The 17,214-nt window shown below is 46.5% G+C and overlaps 1 protein-coding gene across 1 annotated transcript; it reads right to left on the bottom strand.

Moving 5' to 3' along the window:
- Positions 1-1,211: 1,211 nt before the first annotated feature.
- NEU2 (neuraminidase 2) lies at positions 1,212-3,639 on the bottom strand. Its single transcript, XM_031452433.2, has 2 exons — positions 3,439-3,639; positions 1,212-2,177 (listed from the first exon to the last, which is right to left on the bottom strand). The coding sequence occupies exons 1-2, from the start codon at positions 3,637-3,639 to the stop codon at positions 1,212-1,214; spliced, it is 1,167 nt and encodes a 388-aa protein (XP_031308293.1).
- Positions 3,640-17,214: the final 13,575 nt, after the last annotated feature.

The raw sequence follows: 17,214 nt of genomic DNA, 5'->3' as shown, positions 1-17,214 counted from the left end.
GGGGGGTCTGATGAGGATGGGGTGCAAGTTCACTTTTCCACAGGGACAAGCGGCAAAGGCCCCTGAGGACCCTGGAGAGGAGTCAGCCTCCTCCACCCAGGATGTCACCTGCCTTCTTTTTCTACACAGCAAGAACTACACAACCACAGCACCTCTCCCCTCTTTTGTAGCCTCCACATGGTGACACACATGTCACCACAAAGAGCGAGTGCCCCAGAGCAGCTCTGTGCCGTAGACCCACATCCAACAGCCCAAGCCCTCCTGTCTCCTCCATTCTTCTGAATTATCTGATCCATTGGAATTTCATTCTCACCTTTAGCCACATCACCTATAGAAGAACTTCCGAGACTGCGGTGGGAGGAGCGGTGGCCCCAAAAGATAGATCCATCTTCTAACCCCAGAATCTGTGACTGTGATGTTATTTGGAAAAGAGGCTTCGTGGATGTAATTCAGTGAACGATCAGCCTGGATTATCCAGGTGGGCTCTAAATCCAATCACAGATGTTCTAATAAGATACAGAAGGAAAAACGGAGGAGGAGGAAGAGAAAGCCCTGCGGAGATGGAGGGAGAGATGAGTGATGCAGCCATGAGCCAAGGAAGGCCTGGGCCCACCAGGAGCTGAGAGGCTAGGAATGGAACCTCCCCTAGGACCTCGGGAGGGAGCACAGCCCTTTGGACACCTTGATTTTGGACTTCCAGCCTCCAGAAGGATGAAAGAATAAATTTCGGTTGTTTTAAGCCTCCAAGTTCATGGTAATTTGTTATAGCAGCCCTGACAAATGAATACGATGACCTAAGTGGGCTTAATTTTCCTAGACTCAGCCTGACCTCCCTGCAAAGGAGGGAGACACAGACAGACAGACAAGTATATACACACGTTTCTGCTAATTTACATCTTTGTCCCAGCCTTTCCCCAGGAACGTGATGAGCATTTGCTAAGAAGGAATGGGCTGGACTAGACAGTTTGTCAAGATCTGCAGAAGAGCTGGGCTGGAGGGAGGAGGCAGGCTGAGCCAAGGGGCTCCGGGAAGCTGGGCTCCTTCAGTTTCTAGGCTGAAAATAGAACCCTGCAGGAAGGCTGAGACCACGCAGGAGGAAAGGAGCCCAGAGGCAGACACACAGTTTCACCGAAAAGAATCAGAGGCAGCCTCTGAGGTCAAGAGGCCCCTAGAGGAAGGAAATCACCAGCGTGTCAGTTGGGAGAGCCCTTTTAGGGCAGTGCACAGTGGACTGACTGCTCACTGCAGAAACATTCAGCTGGGAAGGCTTGTTTCAGGGTGAACATGATGAAGACAATCTCTTCGTAATCATCCGATTCGTACAGACACCCAAACTGGGGTGACCCATCGGGGCCGGCACCCAAGCTCTGAAGATCAGAGTAAGCGCAGCTGCCTGTGGCCAGCAGGGTGGGCTCTGACCAGGCCAAGGGCGCGGGGGGCCACCGGTTGAGGTACACGCCCAGGTTGGATCTCCGCTGTGGGTCAGTGGGGTGGGTGTAGAGCAGCCACCGGTCTGGGGAGCCTGACCCCACCCGGGGACTGGGGAAGCTGACGATGCTCCCATGGCAGCCATGGGGGGGCTCCACCAGCTTCTTCACCAGCTGGGTCTCCCTAAAATCCAGCCCATCATTGGCGCTCTCGGCCTGGACCCTGGCTCGGAGGGGGCTCCTGGCATTCAGATACACCACCCTCTGCTTTACATCCCCAACTTCAGCCACCTGGCACTCCAGGCTTTCCTGGGCCACAAAGTGCCCTCTCAGCCACGTGCACCCCTGGTCATGGCTGATGAAGCAGAAGGCAGAGGGGGAAGGCCCCCGCGGGAAGGGGAGGTTCCGGTAAGCGTAGGCTGGCACCACTAGGCTTCGGGGCTGGTTGTCCAGCTGCAGACAGTGTCCTGGGCCCACCGCAAAAGTGGCCCAGTCCTTGTGGGCTGGGCCGATGGCTGAGTCCGTGAGGTCTCTGGCAGGACTCCAGGACCTCCCGTGGTCGGTGCTGGTGACTTGGCACAGCCGCGTCACGTTGACCCTGGTACGGAGCTGATGGTGCTCAGAGACCTGCCCCGGGATGGCAATGAAGAAGAGGAAGAGGGTCCCTGTCTTCTCATCGTACAAGGGGCTTGGGTTCATGGACCTGTGGCCCTTCAGCTGGGCTTGGGCCACCGTCTCCTGGGCGTGCCACTGAAGGTGAGGAGAGAAGGAGGAGCACAGCCTTGAACTGGCCAGTGACAGTGACAGGGGCTGCGCTCGGGGGGAGGGGGGTCTCATGGGGTTAGGGTCAAAGGTCACAGAGGAGAACTCGTGGCCCAGCACTCACTCACCCTCACAGCACCTCCAGAGTAGGGCCAGGTCTCCGCCTCACTCCCTCCAAGGCAGCCCACTCTTCATTTGAATGGCTATTGCTCTCACTCCCACCAACATGCATCACAGGGCACCCACCACATGCTAGACCCCAAGCACAAAGATGATTCAGGCATGAGCCCTTCCCAGCTTCATGCTGGCTCCTTCCACTTACCAGCCCAGTCCAGCTCCATTCTTGCAACATAAAGCCCTAGTAATAACCCCAATAGTCTGCCAGCATGGGACAGAATATGACAATCACCTCCCATCTTCTATGCCTCATACTCTATTAATGCAGCCTAGGAGGGGGCAACACCATGACACTAATGACTCACAGTGAGCTCCCACAGTCCCCGAGTCTACGTCATACATGCTGCAGCTCTGCTGTCTGTCCCCATTTATTCATAGCTACCCCCCATGAGCGATTCTAAGGGCAGATACTTTGCTGAGAGCCTAACATCCATGGTCTCCTCTAACTCCTGACTTCTGGGGGACAGGTATTATTGGCTCCATCTTACATCTGTAGAATGAGAGGCTTAGATAAGGTAGACGAGCTACCCAAAGCCATGTCTCTGGTAAGTGGTGGAACCAGGACTTGAACCCAGGTCCATGTGCTTCAAACTCATGCTCTGAACAATTACTAGGAAATAATACCACAAAGAAGAGATAATAATAATATTAAATCCTTCATATGCGATAAGCCAGTCTTGGGTGTCTTCATCAAAATTACATGATCTACGTGCTGAAACTTCAGGACACAAGCAATCACCCCAACCACACACCCCACATTAGTTTAATTCAAAGGATAACCACCCCCGCAAGTTACATGATGCTGAACTAGTCCTCCTTCAGGTTCTCAAGACATAGGGAAACTTTTCCAAAATCAGTTTCCCTGAATGACTTGTAATAAAGCAGATGCAGCCAGGCCAACCAGACTTGTTCACAATGAACCCGTGTGAGATCTGGGTGATCACTTGGGGACACCTTCTCGGCCCCATCCCTAATGGTTCCCTGGGTCCTTCTGTCCTCCAGACCTCAGCCATCTAAGGACAGGCAGGTCCCCATGTTCCTGGCAGAGCAGAGTGGCCACATCCTGCCTTACCTGGACCTGGTGGGCTGATGCGTCGTAGCTTCCCCTGCGCAGGACAATTAGCTTCGCGTGCTCATCCTTCTTGCTCGTTCGTTTTTCCGCAAAAGCCAGCAGGGTCTTCTGCTGAGGCAGGTAGAGCAGAGCAGGGATTCTGTAGGCATGTGCTCCTGCCTGGAACACTGTCTCCTTCTGCAGGTTGGGGCAGGACACCATGGGGCCTAGGGGAGGGCAACAGAAGGGAAGATGAGTGCCCTGCAATCATGTCCCGAGATGGGGTCAGAGCCATCTTCCCAGGCTGGTGGTGCTCCCCTATGGGCGAGGTGGCCTATTCTCCCACACGGGCTTTATTCCTCTTTATAACATTCCAAGCCCCTGCTCATCGACTCTTACGTGCCTTCCACGGAGCTTGACAGCCCCTCTGTCCATGAGACATTAGGAGCGGGTATTTGGAAAAGCATATTTTGTGTTGTATTTTGTTTTGTTTTGTTTTTTGGAGGGGGAAGTAATTAGGTTTACTTATTTATTTTTAGAGGAAGTGTTGGGGATTGAACTCAGGACCTTTTGCATGCTAAGTATGCTCTCTACCTCTTGAGCTATACCCTCTCCATCTTGTGTTGTATTTTTATTATAAGTTGACAAACCTCCTTATCTCCACTACTTTTGCCAAACCCAATTCATCAATCAAACACTGAACCCCAGGTAGGATAGGAGGGCTGGCACAGCGGCGTTTTGCAGCTGCCGAATTACCAGAAAATGACACGTGGGAGCTTTTTATAACTCCAGAGCCCTGGAAAGTTGTCTTAGAAAAAATGAAAAAGGGGGAAAGCCTCAGTTCTTAAGGATCTCCTCCTCAGACTGCCTGAGGCTAAGGCCCCGCTGCCCCCACCCTGGTGTGGGGAGGGGCGTTGTGAATGGCAGAGTAGACGCTCCTGACAGCTCTCCCAGGCTTCGAGGATCCTCCAGAGCTACAAGCAAATGGAAATTTTAGATAAGTATTTGGCCAAAAAGGATGGCGAGGCCAGAGATAACCTGGTGACCATGCATGACAGTGAGTTCCATGCCAGGCCACGTGGGTCCCCTTCAAGGGCCTGAATAGAACCTCCTCCTGGTCATTCCCCGGAAAGGCTGTATCTGGTGCCTGGCGGCCCAGAATATAAAGACCTGGCCCCCTTGTCCTAACTCGGATGTTCTGAAGGGTCCCAGGTCCAGGGCTCCCCATGGGCTCAGCCAAAGCTTCCCTGAGACGGTGCACAGCCCAGCTTCTCCCTCTCTCCCTCCCGCTCCCCTCCTTTTCTTTCCAGGCTGCTGACCCCAGGAGACTCCCCCATAAAATACCCGTCAGAGCCCACTTTCTGGGGAGCCCCACCTGCAATGTGATCTTTGGGGAGAGGAAGTAGAAATCAGGGTGAGCCACAGAGTCACACAGTCTTTCCTCTGTACACCCTTTCCAACTTCTTGCATTTTCCCCTACCATGTCTGTATAGTATCTATGTAAAACTTGACATTTCTGAGAAAGAAATGTCATCTATCAGCATTTTATTCAATCCCTTATGAAAATTATTGTTAGGACAAGGTAAAAATACATGATGGTGGAGGCACTAAGTCTTCGTGATAAAATCTAGAACTGCAAAGGGCAGTCCAAGAAAACGGGGCTTGGAAGACATAACAGTGGCTAGGCTGAAACTTTGTTATGAACTGTGGATGGGAAAGGATCAAATAGGATTAAAAATAAAAATGAAAATGGGAGAGAAAGATGCAGTTCAGCAGTGTCCTCTAGAAAATTGATCAAGGGTTTGTGTAAGCTCTTGGGTATTCACCCAGAAGTAGAATTGCTGAGTCATATGGTAATTCTCTGTTTAACTTTTTGAGTTGCTGCCAGATTGTTTCCACATCAGCTGTACCATTTTACATTCCAACCAGCAGTGTTTTAAGGTTCCAATCCCTTCGCATTCTCACTGACACTGGTTACTGTGTCTTTTTTGATAATAGCCCATCGGTGTGAAGTGGTATCTGACCGTGGTTTTGATTTGCACTTGATATAATGATGAATAAGGATGTTGAGCATCTTTGCATGTACTTCTTGGCTGTTGGAGTTGGACCTTAGACTGGGAGGCAATGGGAAGATTTCAAACTTGTTTAGGTAAGGAAGTGATCTCACCTTATTTACTTTTTAGGAAGTCCTTCTTTTGGTTTTAGGGGACAAGGGTCAGAAGGTGTGTGTTGCAGTTTTCTAGGTGACATAGAATAAAAGCCTGGATGAAGCAGAGACAGTGACCACTGAAAGAGGAACCCAGCTCTCAGAGATGGAAAGCAGTAGAATTAATATAGTTTGGAGGGCAAACTAGGGAGAAGTTAAGATAATTCGGTTTAAAATAGTCTGAATTATAAAGAAGCTGTGGTATATTTATACAATGGAATACTACTCATCCATAAAAAATAATAAAATAATGCCATTTGTAGCAACATGAATGGACCTAGAGATTATCATATTAAGTGAAGTAAGCCAGAAAGAGAAAGAAAAATACTATATGATATTACTTATATGTGGAATCTAAACAACAACAACAAAAAAGACAAACGAACTTATTTACAAAAGAGAAACAGACTCACAGACATGGAAGACAAATTTATGGTTACCAGAGTGGGGAGGGGGTGGGAAGGGATAAATTGGGAGTTCAAGATTTGTGGATTCTAATATACACAAAATAGATAAACAACAAGTTTACATTGTATAGCCCAGGGAACTATATTCAATATTTTGTAGTAATTTATGGTGGAAAAGAATATGAAAACAAATACATGCATGTTCCTATATGACTGAAGTATTGTGTTATACATCAGAAATTAACACAACATTGTAAACTGACTATACTTCAATAAAAATATATTTTAAAAATAAATAAATAAAATGGCTTGTCGCTAAATAAGGGGGAAAAAAGTAGTCTGAATTGATTTCCATAGCATCTATGACTGTTTTCTGTTTGTTTGTTTTGTTTTTGCAGGGGAAGTAATTAGGTTTAATTTATTTTTTAATGGGGGTACTGGGGATTGAACCCCAGACCTCATGCATGCTAAGCAAGCACTCTACCAATTGAGCTATACCCTCCCCTTATGACTGTTTTCTGGATTCCTCTTTTAGACTCTGATCTCCTTTAGGGCAGGGACAGATTTATTCATTCATGGTACAGATATTTATTGTGTTCCTACCTTATCCCCTGCATTGTTCTAGGAACTTGGGATGCTTTGTGAATAAACCAGAGATCCCTGGTCTTGCAGACTTGATGTTCTAGTAGGGATGGGTCGGTTACTATTATCGCCAAAACCAAATAGTAGTCGCTAGTGCTGAGACCTGTCCAAGCACTTGAAAGAGATGGCCTTATTTGATGGCACAAATGTTCCACAAATGCCCTGCCCTCTGTAAAACCTGTGCATCTGAGAGTGACACCCTTATGGAAAGATGTTGGCGTGGAGCAGGAAGGCTGTGAACACACTAACCCCAGCCCCTCCAGGCTGCTATTTATCATATATGTATTTAGAACCAAATTCTGCACAAGATGCAGGGTGGGGAGGGAAAAGGGGACCTTGGTGTCCATTCAAAGACTCTTCTGTATCCTCAGTAATTCAGCACTGACCCAAACTCGCACACCCACCAGCACCACCAATCCCCAATGTCTTCACAGTAATAATAGCCCTTACAACACGCCAGACACTCTTTAACTACTCTATAATATTTTTTAAAATATTTTGTAAATTGTCTTTATAAATCATATTATTTACAATTTACAAATATTTATTCATTTAATCCCCACAACACCCCTATGACATTGACACTATTATTATCCCGTTGTATAGCTGAGGACACTGAGCTCACCCAACCTTAAAGTGTCGCATTTGGAGCTAAAAACACTTCAAACCCCGTGTAGTACTGCCTCCGAAAGGAGTTCTGGAAAATGCCATCTTCCCACATCTTGTTACATTTCCAGTGATGCTTTGGCACCTTGTGTAGTAGCTGACCCACTGGACCCAGGTCTGACTCCAAACTGGCAGCAGCCTCAGACTGGCTTAGTCAGAAGAGAACTGAATTAAGAGTCAAAACATTCAAATTCTGGTTGTAGGTACACCCTTAACAGGTGTGTATCTTTGGGTAAGAACCCACCTCCCTGGGTTGTGTCTCCACATCTGGCAAGAAGGGAGCTGTAGGAGGTGCCAGGTGGGCCCCTCCATCTCCAGGGCTGGGGCTGAGGCTGAGGGGGAGGGGAGGGCCCTCAGCACAAGCTGGTCTCACACTCCAGCATCAGCAATTAGAGAGAAGACATGCTGGGTTGAACTTCAAGAAACTACCATTTCATAGGTCAGAAGTCATTGGATAGCAGTGATTTCCAATGGTTCTGCCTGAGGCTACCAGCAGCTGCTGTGGTTTGTGGCCTAGTGGGCTCTGAGCCCAAGCACAGCATCTTATACAAGGAAGCTCCCCTCTCTCCACAGGCCCAAGAGGCTGGCTTTAGCGCCCCCATCTCGGACGAGGGGAAGCTGGGAAGTGAGTCAGGGAGACAATAGATAACTTCCTTGCATTGGTGGTAGGGGAGGGTGGAGCTGAGTCTGGATCCGCCAGATTCCAGAACCCACGCCCCTAACCACTGGATTCCAGAACCCACGCCCCTAACCACCGGATTCCAGAACCCACGCCCCTAACCGCCAGGACCGCCTGCCACGAGACCCACAGCTGGACTCTGAGGTCTGAAAGGCTTCCTCAGAAAAGGCAGGCAGTGCAAGGTCCTTGCCTGCCTCTCTCTCTCCTGTTGGGAGCACAACTTCACTGGAACCTTTCAGATCCAGGGGCCCTATTGTCAGCATTCACTTGCTCACTTCAGGAAGATGCTGTGGCAGTTTACAAATCTGTACTGAGCCCCTTACATGTGCCAGGAAACAGATAAACAGATAAGCCCTGGTTGCTGCCCTCTGGGAGCCCAGAACAATGAGAGCTAGTAAATCTGGGAAGCAAGAGAGAGAAACGCTGCAGCCTTCCAGGAGGAAGAGCCTTGTTCTAGGCTCAGTCGGGGTAGAACTTTGCCTGTTGCTACCACACTGAAATAATGCTTCTCTCCGAAGAGCAGGCAGCCGCCTCCATCTGGCTGACCAACAGCACTAGCAGAGCAAGGCTGTGGGGCAGCAGTCCTAAAGCCTGAGCAGTTTCTTTCCCCAAGAAAACCACATTTCCAGAGGGTTCAACAACTCTGCTCAAGCCCACCCCAGGCTGAGAGGAGCTCTCTTGACACCCGTGCCAGCACAAGACCACCGAGCGTACTCCTGGAGGTCCAGACCAGCAATAACGGGGGGGAAGAATTAGTTTTCCTGAGTTGAGCCTTCTCCACACATGCCCCATCTGACATGTCCTCCAACACCCCAAGAACAGAGTGGGAGCCACATCAGGGGGCTGGTGGGCTTTAAAATGGCCATCAACTAATTTGCAGCAAAATGGATGGGCCTAGAGATGATCACACTAAGTGAAGTAAGTCAGACAGAGAAAGACAAATGTATGATATCACTTACATGTGGAACCTAAAACAATGACACAAATGAACTTATTTACAAAACAGAAAGTCTCACAGACACAGAAAACACATTTACGGTTGCCAAAAGGGAAAGGAGGGGGAAGGATTAATCAGGAGTTTGAGATGAGCAGATACAAACTACTATATATAAAATAGATAAACAAGGTCCTATGAGATAGCACAGGGAACTATATTCAAAATCTTGGAATAATCTATAATGAAAAAGAATACATACATATATATATACACGTGTATATATATATATATATATACACGTATATATATATGTAACTGAGTCACTAAGCTGTACACCAGAAGCTAACACAACATTGTAAATCAAATATATTTTAATAAAAACAAATCGCCATCACCTGAGACACCCCCAAATGTTGTATCATCACTCCGTAATTACCTGGTTCAGAAGAACTCGTTTATGTCAACAAGAAAACAGGTGGGTCGCCTCTGAGAGAGAAGCTGTACCTACAGGAGTGTTCCAGGTTGGGTCCCAGGGCCTGGGTGGGAAGCCAGGGGGTGTAAGCAGAGGCTGGGGGACCCAGCTTCTAGAACAGTGCAGCACGTGCACTCCCAGGCCTCACCTGGAGTCTCAAGGCCTCCTCTGTTGGGCCTGTGCCTATAAACCCCTGGGGAGGTCTTGACTTCTGCCACCCATTCATCAGCCTACATGCTCCAGAGCGACGTGGGTGTACAGACCCAGCCTTGGCCCAGTTAGGATGGTGCCTCTCATTAGCCAGGGGAAGTCTGTCTAGTTCTCTACACAGTCATGCTGAATCACAATGAGCCACAGGCGGCCTGAGTCAAGCTCGCCTCTTAGTTGGATGCATCGAGCAAAATGTGTTTACAGAGGGGAACAGACCTGGGAGAGTAGGGAAGTGCAGGGCTGGGGATAAGGAGGGGCTGGACCACACAGGACTCAGCTCCTCTACTGGCTCTCCCAGGGCCAGCTGGGTGAGCAGGACAGCTCCTTGACCTCTTGGGACCTCAGTCTCCTCCTCTGAAAAATCAAAGCAAAAACAGCACTGTGGACTCCCAGCTGCATTACAGACCATACACTCGTCTGCTGCTACCACCCAGTATCAAGAGTGTGTCTGGTACATCACTGATACTCCATCAATACCCGGCAGCGAGTGAACAGGTGGTGCTGCCTTTCCAGGCAGAGCTGACAGTGTGAGGCTTGCAAGCAAAAAACCCATCCAAATCTCTTAGCCCAGCATCCAGCATACGGCAGGGACCCACTAGAGGCTGGTACCTGGTAATGAGCCCTTTCCTTCTGCACCTGCCACAACCAAGTCTACGGCTCCATGGGCCATGAGCTCGTTCCCAGGAAGACGAGTAGTTTGCTGGCACACAGCCAGAAGGTAGACCCCTCCTCACCCAAGTTCACCGCCCGTGTGCGTGAGGCTGCAGGAGTTGGAAAAGTCACAAGGCAGTCCCACTCAGTGCAAAGTGCACTTCCTGTCTTAGTCTAGAAGCAGCGGGTGAGGGAGGTCTCCCTAATTTGTTCCCCTTCCCTCCTCTGGACACAGTCCTTTCTTGGTCTCTTTAGCTCTAGAAGATTCCAGGAGCTCAGAGTCGAGTGCAGACACACCTCGTTGCCTCTTTCCTGGACGGTCAGCTCCCGAGGTCACAGCATCCCCCTGGATGGTGGTTCTGAGACCTCCTGCTCCTGCTCTGGACTAACCCTCTCACCAGGTCTCAGAGAGGCAGTCACCTGACCTCCTAGTTTATCTTTGAAAGCCCCACCCACAGACCAGCCCCCATGAGGACTCCCATAAACCCCCACCTCTAGCCCTGACTCACACTCCACTGGAGGTCCACGAACCACCTCGAGGTCGACGCCCTTACATCCTTGCTGCTGTCCGGCTAATTCACTGCGCAACAGAAGAGGTGTTTTACAAGCGGGCTCACCCGTAAGGAGATAAACGCTTGCAACTTTTTGGATCATGAACTATCAAGCGGCGAAATGCTGGAGTTATAAAAATACTTGTTTAGGGCAGCGAAAACACTCTGTACGATATTACAACAAAGGATGTATGTCCAAACCCACAGAATGTACACCACTAAGAGTGAATGCTAAGGTAAATTATGGACTTTGGGTGACTATGATATGTCAGTGTAGGTTCATCCATGGTTAAAAATAAAAAAGATGTACCATTCTGGTGAACAGAGTTGCCAATGGGGAAGGTTATGCACATATGGGAATGGGGGCATACGGGAAAACTCAACATCTTTCTCTCAAGATTGTAAACCTAAAACTGCTCTTTAAAAACTCACTTAAAAATTCATAATAAACAACAACAAAAATTATTTTAATGTAAGAAAAAAGTGGGTTAAATATAAGGGTAATAACTCTTATTATTTTATTTTATTTTATATTTTATTAATTTTTTTGTTTTCAATGTTACTTTTTGTTAGTTTGCATGCTTACTTTTTAAACAGGTTTTTATAGATTTTTATTTTATTTATTTTTTTAAGGGGGGAGGTAATTAGGTTTATTTATTTATTTACTTATTTACTTATTTTTAAATAAAGGTACTGGGGATGGAACCCAGGACCTCATGCAAGCTGAACATGGACTCTACCACTGAGCTATACCCTCCCCTGCCAAGGGCAATGACTCATTGAAGAAACTGCAACAAACCCCTCAAATGGAATATAAGGCACCAATTAATTAAAATCATGTTTTAAAAACTCAGATAATGCATGGGAAAATGCTGGGATGGTATGAAGTATAAAAAGTAGGATACAAGATGGCATATAAGTTAGGACCTCACTTTTCTAAATGTGTGTATTGTATACTTAAAAATCTATATTAAAACATGCACAAAAATTATATCAAAATATATATTGCTACACCCCCCAAAATTTAGCATGGTACCTGGAATAAAGTAGTAAATTTAGTAAATATCTGTTGAATATAGACTGAATAAATAAATATTTTCAGTAATTAATGTTGATGAGTAAGATTACAAGCGATGTTTATCTACTTCCTTGTACTCTTCTAGACTCTTGTGAATTTTATTATTAGTTTAAAAAGGCATTATCTAAAAAAATAATGGTAAGTAACATAATGAAAGCCTTTAAATGTGGCTTAATAGAGCCTATTAACTCTCTCCTGGCCAGATCATCAAGTAGGGAAATATGGTTTCAAAAGGGCTTAAAGAACTTGTAAAAATGGGCTTGACTCAGCATGCAAATTCAGTTTATGTTTGATTCCGAAGGATCAATTGATGAAGTGTTTGAAAATATTTATTGAACACACTCTGTGTAGCCAAAACCACTCTGGGCAGGAGATGGAGAGAAAGATCCTGGAGAAGGTCCCAGACCTCCCAGTGCTTATTATATGGGAAAAAGTTGCACATGCAAGGAACAGAGGCCAGTGAAGGCAGGGAGCTGGGGGTGCTGGGTGGTTTGTGATGGAGAGCAAGGAGGGGTCGGGAGGACAGGGGTAGTCAGGAGGACTTCCTGGACCTGGGCCAGGTCAGAAGGAAAAGTGAAGCATACAACGGAGGGATAGGACATCTCAGCAGGAGAGCACAGAGCCCAGCACGTAGTGGGTGCACTGTTGGAGTCGGAGGAAGTGCAGAGATGAACGCATGGGAACGGTTAGCACCAGGCTTGCCAGGACCATCCGGACTTTCAATATAGACTGTTTTCTCTCTGATGGCTTTTGCGATTTTTCTTTATCTTTAATGTTCTGCAGTCCCAATATGGGATGTCCAGGTGTGAATTTATTTTTATTTACCTTGTCTAGGACTCAGCACACTTTTTCAAATGCAGAACTTGTGTCTTTCTTTGTCTAAAAATTTCTGTCATTAATACTTGGAATGCTGCCTCTCCTCCACTCTCTCTTCTCTCCTTCAGAACAGCCCATTAAATGTAAATGGGGTTTTCTTGATTTGTTCTCCAAAAGTCTTTTGACTTATTTTTCACATTTTCCATCTCTTTGCCTCCTGGCACTTTATTCTGGGAGATTTCTCAGATATATCTCGCAAATCACTAAAGTTGTGTCTAGCTAAGATTTTTTTAAATGCAGTATTTTTATTTCTGTAATTTCTAGTTCTTCTTTGAATTTACTTTAAAAATTAATTACCTCAGCACTAAAAAGAAATGAGCTATCAAGCTATTGAAAAGACATGGAGGGACCTTAAATGCATATTACAAGTGCGCAGCCAATCTAAAAAGATGACCTACTATATTGTTTCCCACTACATGACATTCCAGAAAAGGCAGATTAAGGAGACAGTAAAAAGACCAGTGGTTGCCAGGGGTTGTGGGGATGGGGGCAGAGGATGAATACGAGATGGACAGATGATTTTTAAGGCAGTGGAAATACTCCATATGATACTATAATGATGGGTACATGTCATTATACATTTGTCTAAACCTACCGAAAATACAAGACCCAGGGTGAACTATAATGTAACCTATGCACTTGGGGTGATTATGATGTATCAAAGTGGCTTCATCAGTTGTAACAAATGCACTACTGTAAAAGGGGATGTTGATAATGGGGGAGGCTGTGAGTATATGGGGGCTGTGGGAAATCTCTGTATCTTCCCTTCAATCTTGCTGTGAACCTAAAATTGCTCTAAAAAAATAAAGTCTTAATCTTAAAACATGATTTCCTATTCTCATCTTATAGATTTTACTCCTTTATCTCTTCAAGCACCTGACATACTTACTCTTTTGTCTTTTTTATTCTACTGTTTCTATTTCCTCAAGTGTCAACTCTCCCGTTTTTGTGGGATGCTTTTCTTCCTACTGAACTTCCTCAAATGTTTCATAATTTTTGTGTGTGAGCTCACCCTCAATGGGAATTATCTTTTGGGTATGGTGGTGGAGGTGTTCCCACTAGTGTCTGAGACTGAGAACACCCCCTCATAGTTGCCTGTACCTAAGCCTGAAGGGTTCACAGTCTCTCAACTTCCTTCCTCAGTTTCTATCTTTGAGTTTCTGTACTTTGTGAGGGGTGAAAATTTGGACCGCATGTGCAAACCCAGTGTCTCCTCTGTTTCTAGAGGACTTTATTTACACTCTTGGCCTGGACATTTTTAAGCTTCTGAGCCATAATTCCTCTCCAAAATTCCTGCTGTGTTCAGGTCCAAAGGCTTTTCTTGTTTCCCCATAGCTGTTAACACAAAACAGCATGTCTCCTGGCCATGTGTGTAATAGTCCCTAAAGAACTATTTCACCAGGGCAGATACAGAATGACCTAAGAATAACGTGTTCATTTATGGCACCTGGAGATTTACCGTCCTCACCTTTGAGGATGATATACACGATTTTATATTTTTTCAGCATTTCTGTGTGTTTGGGAAATTTAATATGATCTTGGGTAAACTATTTAACTTCTGTACATCTGGCTTCCTCATGAGAAGACTGTACTGATAGTAAAACAAGTTAATTCATGTAAAATGCTTAGTACAGAACCTGCCCCAGAAGTGGTCAATAAATGTTATGATAAGTATTCCTGTTTCTGCTCAGTTCTTTTTCTTGTCTGGACCTGGTCTATCACCTTTATATATTTATTTCAAATGTATTTTTCAAACCACCCCACAACAATTTTTTTTTAAACTTTAAACATTTAAGTCCCTCTCCTCTTTCACACTTCCAACCACAAACTCAATACAGGAAGTTAGTAGATAATCCTAAAAGAAATTCTCTTACAATGAATTCAACTTATTATACTTGAATATTCAATTTCTGCCAATGCACAGTTATAATAATCACTTTAAAATAATTGGCTTATTATTGTTAAATCCATGAATGAGCTATCAAAAATTATCACCCAGAAAACATCACAAAAGCTTCTGGTCAAGGGCATCCCAGGTCTTGAAAGGGATTTCTCTGTGTCTTAGTGCATTCGGGCTGCTAGATACCAGAGACTAGGGGCTTATAAACAACAGAAATTTATTTCTCACTGTTCTGGAGGCTGAGAAGTTCAAGATCAAGGCATTGGTATATTTGGTGTCTGGTGAGAACCCCCTTCCTGGTTCACAGACGGCTGTCTTCTCTCAATAACCTCACAGAGCGGAAGTGGCAGGGGAGCCCTCTAAGGTCTCTCTGATAAGGACACGTAAGTCCCTCATAGGCAGAGCCCTCGTGATGCAATCACCTCCCACAGGCCTCATCTTCTGCACCATCACACTGGGGATAGTTTTCAACATATGAATTTAGGGAGGATGTAAACATTCAGCCAGTTTGAGTGAAACAATCAGTTTCATCCCAGACTATCCCTATAGCAGAATAGTAGACAATCATTAAAAAGAGTGAAGGATTTAAGGTGTGCTGAACTGGAAAATTACCAAGACCAGAGACACAGAACGGTATGTACCTGCTGTGGTTCCGCCTACATAAAATAAAGGATATAGGTGTGTGTGTGTCTCTGTGCCTGTGTGTGTGTATCTATGAGAGAGAGAGAGGGACGGAGGGAGGGAGGCAAATTACGTATAGAGAGAACACTTCTAGACAGATACTCGTGAACCTATTAACAGAGGTTATGTAAAATGTTTTTGAGCAGGAGAGTGACAAGCTCAGGACTGTCAGCAGATCCACCTGGCATATTGAGTGGGATAGGGTGGAAAGGCAGTAATAGGCAGAGACTGAAGCCAGGGGATCTGTTTAAAGGATGTAGCAATAGTACAGATGAGAGTTGGGGGCCTATTCTGAAGCTGCGAGAGGGAGAGGAGGAAAAAATAAATTAGATTCATTTGTGCTGTGCCCCCAGTGGTAACCCCAAAGGCATCTGCTGGGCACCTCAAGATGCTAATCCCACAGACCTGGTGACCCTTTTCTCAGAGTTTGCTCACCCAGCCCTGGGCCCTGGGAGGCAGGTCAGGAGATGGGGCCCTCAAGCAGGTGAGGCATGTTTCCCTTGTACCCCTGCCCACCTGGGAGTGTGGAACTGGTTCCTGCCCTGCCCCACCGCCCTCCCTCCACTGAGCACCACACAACAGCCTGCTTCACTGAAGACACCACTCTGAACTGGGCTCGGTGCAGATGTGGCAGGGAAGGAGTGTCTCCAAAAAGCCGTGGGCCCTGTCTCCCTCAGGACCTAAGGGGAGACAGGAAAACTACAAATGAGAAAGGGGGAAAGAGAGCCAAGAAAATCAGATATAGCCCATCATGCAAGCACGCACTCATGCTTGCACATGCGTGCACATGCGTGCACCTGCTTCCATAACACTGTGCACTTAGGAAGTGCTTAAAATAGGTTTTCTAAATTCGTGAGACAATGAAAGGAGGGTGAGCAGGAAGATAAGGAATCTCAGAAGTGTGGCACATGAGGAGCGCTTGAAGGAAAGAGAACTGATCCTCCAGAGCACTAACATTCAGCGGACACTCCCAACCCCAACACACGCAAAAACTCCACTTGCAACCTTTGGTGGGGGTACTGTGGGGGGAAGAGGGAATAATTGCATTTATTCTGGTATCTTTTTTAGCATAATGTGGGATCTGGTTTATAGTACCCTGCTCAAATGTTTGCTGGAAGACTGACAGGATGGATGGATGGGTGGATGGAGGGTAGATGGGTGGATAGATGGTGGATGGGTGGATGGGTGGATGGATAGGTGGGTGGATGGGTAGATGGATGGATAAGAGACCATGTCTATCTGGCTTCAGAGGCAAAACTGAAACCATAGTTTCATGGCAATCAGATGGCTGTGGTAGACAGCTTTCAAAGATGGCCCTCAGCACTCCTTACCTCCTGGGATTCATGCCTCTGTGTAACTCCCTATGTTGGGAGATATCTGCCTCCCAATGAGCAGCATATAGCAAAAGTGAAGGGATGTTACCTCTGTGAGTAGATTACAAAAGGGATGACTTCCATCTTCCTAGGCTCCCTGCTGTGCACCCTGGGGACAGGCCACCGCAGTGGAAGGGCCTCAGGCCAATGGTCAGTGAGGTGCTGAGGCCTCAGTCCAAGAGCCAGAGGAGCTGAGCGCTGCCAACAAGCTTGTGACTGTGGAAGAAGGTCCCTCCCCATTGGAGCTCTGAGACACTGATCCCTGTCCTGCTGGCACCTCGAACGCAGCCTGTGAGGGACCCTGAGCAGGGTCTAAGTCATGTCCAGATTCCTGACCCACAGAAACTGACAGAGAGCAAATGTGTGTTGCTTCGAGCCACTACATCTTGGGTTAATTTGTTGCCAGCAAAAGATAGCTAATGCAATGGCTGATTTGAGCTTAATATAGAAATGGACATTCTGGCAATT

Source organism: Camelus dromedarius, chromosome 4, assembly GCF_036321535.1.
Source record: "Camelus dromedarius isolate mCamDro1 chromosome 4, mCamDro1.pat, whole genome shotgun sequence".
NCBI lineage: Eukaryota > Metazoa > Chordata > Mammalia > Artiodactyla > Camelidae > Camelus > Camelus dromedarius.
Note: the sequence above shows the minus strand (reverse complement) of the source record. Positions and strands in the feature narration are given on the sequence as shown.

Coding starts and splice junctions, on each gene's coding strand:
- NEU2 (XM_031452433.2), bottom strand. CDS start 3,639: ATGGTGTCCTGCCCCAACCTGCAGAAGGAGACAGTGTTCCAGGCAGGA. Junction 2,178..3,438: donor CATCAGCCCACCAGGTCCAG/GTAAGGCAGGAT, acceptor CCTCACCTTCAG/TGGCACGCCCAGGAGACGGT.